Source organism: Gekko japonicus, unplaced genomic scaffold (assembly GCF_001447785.1).
Source record: "Gekko japonicus isolate JY-2015 unplaced genomic scaffold, Gekko_japonicus_V1.1 scaffold1420, whole genome shotgun sequence".
In the NCBI taxonomy this organism is placed as follows: Eukaryota; Metazoa; Chordata; class Lepidosauria; order Squamata; family Gekkonidae; genus Gekko; species Gekko japonicus.
In genome coordinates this window covers 287570-294086 of record NW_015162525.1, presented here as the reverse complement: position 1 = coordinate 294086, position 6517 = coordinate 287570, and the positions used below count along the sequence as shown (strand labels likewise).

General features: G+C 43.2%; 1 protein-coding gene across 1 annotated transcript in view; it reads right to left on the bottom strand.

Annotated features, from left to right (window-relative positions):
- Window positions 1–569: 569 nt before the first annotated feature.
- Window positions 570–6517, bottom strand: part of FAM8A1 (family with sequence similarity 8 member A1) — a 9132-nt gene continuing 3184 nt past the window's right edge. The window contains exons 3-5 of the mRNA XM_015406265.1: window positions 5578–5701; window positions 4811–4950; window positions 570–1484 (exon numbers count right to left, since the gene is read on the bottom strand). Coding sequence (XP_015261751.1) covers window positions 1340–1484; window positions 4811–4950; window positions 5578–5701 — 409 coding nt within the window. The 3' untranslated portion in view covers window positions 570–1339. The remainder of the gene's footprint in view (window positions 1485–4810; window positions 4951–5577; window positions 5702–6517) is intronic.

Here is a 6517-nt window from a genome sequence, read left to right as displayed (position 1 = left end):
AATCTGTGTGTTAGAAAAGCGATGCCCATGTCCACTGCCAGCAACTGGAAAGTCGCCAGCCGAGCCTTTGATTCGGTCTTCAGAGGCCCCCTGCATGATACATGTACCAGAATCTTAACGGGCCTGCCTTTAAACTTCCTTACACTGAGATGCCTTTTCAGAACTTAAGCTCCAAGGGTATATTTATTACACTTTTTAAAAAAGGTAAGCATGAGAAATAAAAAGCACTACATGTATCCCGTTCCTTTCTTATCGGCTGGCTGGAAACAAGATAGTAAGAATAGCTTATCCTAATTATATTTTAGACTAATGGAGAATCCTAGTACTTTTAAAGAAAATACATCAAGATTAACCAAACCTAAAAGGTTGATACTGATGTGTAAGCTAGTATTGTATATTTAAAAACAATCATGCAAAATATACTTCATATAATTTAAGTTAGCCAGGCACAACAGCCCCTCAGATAAAGAAAAAGTATGTCCGTTTACGTGTTTGATTTTAAATCGCTTTGCACGAAAATTCCCTTTATGCCTTCAGCAATAGTTCTAACTGGCTGCTCTTTAAAAAAAAAAAAAAAGTGTCTTGTTAAACTGATGCAAAAGGCTACGCATAACTTATTTCTGCTTATAACGAAGTTTGATCTGAAACAGTATTTTCTGTGCTTTTTGTAAGAACCTCTTACGTATCTGTGAAAGACATGGAACTGCTGGGGGGGGGGGGCAGCAGCCAAACCTTCCATTCCCCATCAAAAACAAATAGTAGATCACAATTGGTCTCCATTCTTTAGTCAGAGCCTGGAATATTTACACATTCACTAATACCAACATTGTTATCTGCCCTCTTTGTTGATCAGTGTAGTGTTCAAAACAGCCTCACCATGCAAGTCAATTTAACACAGAAAACATTGAGCATTAAATTAATACAATGATTGTATTTAAGAGATTCCCGATGAGGCTTTTTGAAGGGGGAAACCCTCAGCAATTCCCCAAAACAGGAATATACAACTCCGTGTGGCACTGTTACCTTCACTAAAATACTGTAATACCTTTGATTACCTTCTCCGATAGCAACAGTGTGTGAGATGGTCACGCGAATGTCCGCCTCTTGATACAGGATTCATACTGTCAACGACTGTGTGCCACTGTCTTCTGAAGATAACTTCATTTCCTTGCTTAGTTCAAATACTAAAATCAAACATTTTTCTCCAATGTGGTGATGCAGGAGGAAAAAATGGAGAATGTCCAAGAGATAGTCACTGGCACTGAAGTGACAGATTCAGAAATCCGACATGACGCTCATCAGCTAGTTCGGAACAACAGCATCGAGGCTTCCTTGGATATCATCTGATGCCATTTCTTTTTACTACAATTGTCCCTGCTACAATATCATAGGCTGTTCGATTATGTTGAAAGAACAGCAGGGTAATGAATGCAGGAAAAAAGGAAGCGATAGAAAAGTTCTTGATCAAAGCACGTATTGTAGATCTGGAAGACAGAAAAAAAAGAGTATCACTACAGTCTGCATGGACAGGAGTAATTCTGACACACTGTGACTGTCAAAACATAATATGAGCGAGGAGCACAAGCGTGCCCCTGAGTTCAAAAGCACATGTGAACCCTCAGAAATGGGCATTTTTAATAGTATTTCATAATCAAGGTTATCAATAGTTTAAAGTATCTAAGTGTTATATATCTATACTAGAAATAATGCTCGTTGTGGAAATAAATACAACGGGATCTAGAAAGAGGCTCTGGGAGAGTGCTCTGGCTTTGGGCAAACAGTGTCAGTTTCCTGTGGCGACCTCAGCAGGGTTTAATGACAGAGTCCACTGTTTTCTCCAGAGGGACTGATCTCTGCTACCTGAAGAGCATTTGTATGTTTGAGTTATCTGTAGCCCTCACCTGGAGAGTGGTAACCATTGTTACCCATTCTCCTCTCCCCTATGAGGTATGTTATGCAACTGAAAATCACAACTGCCTTGCGGGGGGGGGGGAGTTTGAGGTGTGGAATGGACTGAAGTCCAATCAGCTTCCATATGCAAAAGACCAGGTTGTCACAGCAGTTGTGGTGTGGGCGGGACCCGGGCTTTGCCTTCTGATTGGTGGCGATATATGCTGAGGAGCAGTACCATCAGCCATACACTAAGGGAGTGCATTTTAGAATTAGAACTTTGGCACCCACTATTCAGTTATATATAAGGAGAGATTTATATTTCACAGCAGTTTTACGCTGTGTAACTTCCATATTTTACTTTTATCATTTTACACAAAGCACTGCTTTCGGAAAGAATACGGTACACTTAATTGCTACGTTGGATGGAAACATTATCCCACAAATTCTCAGTATTGCATGTCTTATTCAGGATGAGAAGACCACTCTGGCCAGCTGTGAAGATACTACTTTTTATACAAGCCTTGGTCCTCATGTTTAGTATCACAGCCATCTTAAAGGTTTTAATAATCAACACTACTGACTTTATTGTTGGGCAGCAGCCACGTTGAAGTTTTAAGAAGAGCTCAAGGTGAGACAGAAGTGTAATGACCAAGGAATTCAGGGCAGGGTATATATAGTAGGGCCCCCTAAAGTGGTGTCTACCAAAGCTTCAGAATGGCCACACGAGAGCCATTATATATTGGATTTGTATCCCGTCCTCCCCTTAACGGGCTCAGGGTGGGTTCCAACAATATAAATATAGGACAATGATATCAATACAGTACAATTAAAACCATGTTAAAACATATAAAACATACAACTCTTATAAAAAGCCAATTGCCTCAGTGGCTGATAGTGCTGGGAATAAATTTCTCAGAACTGTGTACAGTTGAGGATCTCAGACCCAGGCCATAAAAATAGGGGCCGACCCGAGCTGTAAATAGGGCCGACCCAAGGAGGAATGGGGACGCCCGCTGCCTCAACCGAAAGCTCGGTGGAAGAGCTCCGTCTTGCAGGCCCTGCGCAATTGTAATGAATCCCGCAGGGAGCTCATTTACCAGGCAGGGGCCAGGGTTTCAGTGGCAGGTGCCAACACAGTGTTGGTTTTATTCTCTCTCACTCCTCTTTTCTTTGTGTATTTTTTAAATTATTCCCCTTTTCCCTTATGCTTCAGCGCCCTCTGTTTTTGCGTCCCTGCCTCCTGCAGCAGCCATTTTGTGGTTGTGCCCACCACCCTGTGTCAGAATTCCAAAGGTGCCCGTGGGCTCAAGAAGGGTGGTGACCAGTGTTCCCGCTAAGCTGAGTTAGTGTGAGCTAGCTCACAAGGTTTTTTTGTTTCCATCTCACAGATTTTTGTCTTGGCTCCGGAAGGAGGGCTCCAGAGCAAACTAATTTATGCAGTAGCCAAATCGCTTGCTCACAACTTTAATGCCAGTAGCACACAAAGTAGAATTTTTGCTCACAAGACTCCACAGCTTAGAGGGAGCATTGGTGGTGACTCCTGCTATACAGAATGGGATTGCAGAATGGAGTATGGAAGTATCTTTGCTGATAACCAGAAGCAACCACAAAGCCATATGGAAGTAAAAATACTGATACTAGGGACACCTCTTACTAGGTGTTGGTATACAGCTTAAGAGCATTCCTAAGACCAGAGCAGATTTCAGCCTCCTGAACAGAACACTGTCCATTCAGAACTTGAGAAGGCAGTTATGCAAGTCCCGCTCTCGGTACTACAATGCGTTCCCTTCAGAAACTTTCATTATCAGAAGACTCAGAGCAGTAATGCAAAGATATGAAAGTGATTTACTTTCTTCCTTGGGAAAATATGTTCCCCTACCCCAAAGGGAATATTATTATGAGGTATCCAGTTAAATGTAGTACCTCTACCAAAATGTAATAACAATCCAGGGCTCTATGTGTCACCGTTAGCTGGTACTTCCCACAGAAAACATGCATCACTTTACCCAACACTACAACAATTTTATAATTCGAGTGAGCTCCTGTCTAGTACAGGGGTGTCAAACCTACAGCCCACAGGCCAGAACTGGCCCACCCAGGGCTTTAATTCGGCCCATGAGTCGGGCTTTCTCCCCCCACCACCACTTGTACTTGCCCTCCTGAGCTTGAGCTGCTCCTGAGTGCAAGGAGCAGAGGGCGGGGCTACCTCTGAGAGCAGAGGGCGGGGCTGCCAAACTTCTCAGCTCCCTCAAGGCCTTCCAGAGTGTCCCTCTCTGCCTCCCGGCCACCGCTCCCAGCTTCCGTCGTCCTTCCCACAGGTAGAGGCCGAGGGGCATCCTCCTGCTGTAGTCCCTTGGTCTTCTACTTAATGTTTTATTTTTGAAACTGTGTTGCCAAATCCCACTTTTCCCACCACCTCTCCATTTCAGATTCAGACAGGCATCTTTTAAGGGGGGGGGGGGTTTGGACCAGTGTTCCCTCTAAGCTGAGTTAGTGTGAGCTAGCTCACAGCTTTTTACCCTCCGGCTCACACATTTTTGCCTTAGCTCAGGAAGGATGGCTCCAGAGCACGCTAATTTATGCAGGAGCCAAATCGCTCGCTCACAACTTTAATGCCGGGAGCTCACCAAGTAGAATTTTTGCTCACAGGACTCCACAGCTTAGAGGGAACCTTGTTTGGGACCAACCACAGTTAAAATATAGAGTTCTACAAACTCAAGGAACTCCAGTTTTGCAGAGAAATATTAGTTTTAATACACACACACCCTCCTAATGTGGGGCTCCAACGGAATATCTCCACTGTCTGGCATTACATTTTATGGCCCAGCCCGACAAAGTCCATTTATGTCACATCCGGCCCTCCTAACAAATGAGTTTGACACCCCTGATCTAGTATTTCCACTACAGTGATACTTACGTTGTCATGCTGACATTAGAGGATGGAATCACTAGCACACGACTTGGTGCAATGAGAACAGATGTGTCGCACGTCACAACTCTCAGCCCAAGTAAAAATTTCCCCGGGGTTGCCCCACCAGCTCCCCAAATACAAATAATCTGAAAGGAGGAAAAAAGCCATTTTACAGTTTAACACCAATGAACATATATATATATTTGGCTTTGTGACACATTCAAATATAAATGCTGTACCCCAGAGTTATTTTGTTGCGATCAGCTAGCAGCCATATTACAACTCACAAAATCAGCATCAAGCATGTGATGCAAGAACCTTACTAAAGCTGCTCCCTGCCCCTGTGCACTCATCTTGTTTGCTTCTATCTACTTAGCTGCATCCTGGCCTATGCTTACTGGTTGCCCCAAAGAGTCACTGCAGTATAGTGGTTAGTGGCTGAATCCCCACTCCACCATGGAAGCTAACTGGGTGACCTTTGGTCAATCACTCATTCTCTCAGCCTAGCATACTTCAGACAGGGTGACTATTCTGAGGATAAAACAGAAACATGCTTTTTGTAAGTTCCTTTGGGTCCCCCTTGGGGAGAAAAGCAGGGTACAAACATTGAAACAAACAAAAAAAATCTTGGCGCCTGGCTTGAATGAATGCCTTTCTCAAGTGAAAATAACATGCTTTAAAACAAGCCACTATTCAGTTTCAACGTAACACAAGCGATCTTATAGAATGCATGTCCTACTGACTGCATTGTTAGTTAAGGCATAGTTAGATACCTCGTAGAAGCAGACGAGCAGCCTATAGACAAGAGCCACTACCATCATCTTCTGCAAGTCTTCCATAGAGGTTTCTTCATCTATTTCCTCTATGATGTAATGCATTGCAAACTTTGAGATATCTCTGCACAGAAAACTTCATTTTAATATGCAAAAATATTCCACAGAACTCTTAACAGCTATTCTAGAACAACATGGATTTCTTTAGTCAGCAGACTATCCCTGTCCAAAAAAGGGAGCATTCAGCTGATGCCAATGTTTTTACTTTAGGTACACAAAATCCACTAGTGGAATAAAAACATTAAATTATATTCAGATTTTTACATCCGTCATAATCAGATGAACTAGACACTGCTACAGGATTTGAAACCTGTAATCAATTAAAGGGTGTAACATGCACACCATTTCACATTTAAAAGTTCCCCTCTTCCATGAAAAAAGCTTCCTGCAAAATCACAAGAGCTGGTAGAGCATACAGATCCTTGGTTCTAATCTTACTTCCACTGGAAAGTCTCCTTGCGATGCAGCCCTCTTAGTCCTAGCCCTAGGATTAGATTTGCTGTAAAGTTTTTAAACAAAATTATTTGAACACCCTACATGCTGAACTGCAGGCTGTGGAAGGTTGGTAGTTCAGCAGTTCGAGACCCGAGTGTGCCGCATGACGGAGTGAGCTCCCATCTCCAACTCCTGCCAACCTAGCAGTTCGAAAGCAAGAAATTGCAAGTAGATAAATAGGTACCACTTCAGTGGAAAGGTAACAGCGTTCCGTGCGCCTTGGTGTTTAGTCATGCTGGCCACATGACCACGGAAACGTCTTCGGACAGCGCTGGCTCTTCGGCTTTGAAACGGAGATGAGCACCGCAACCCTAGAGTCGGATTTGACTGGCTTTCAAGCAAGGGAACCTTTACCTTTACCTGTACTACTATTGGTATTACAAAA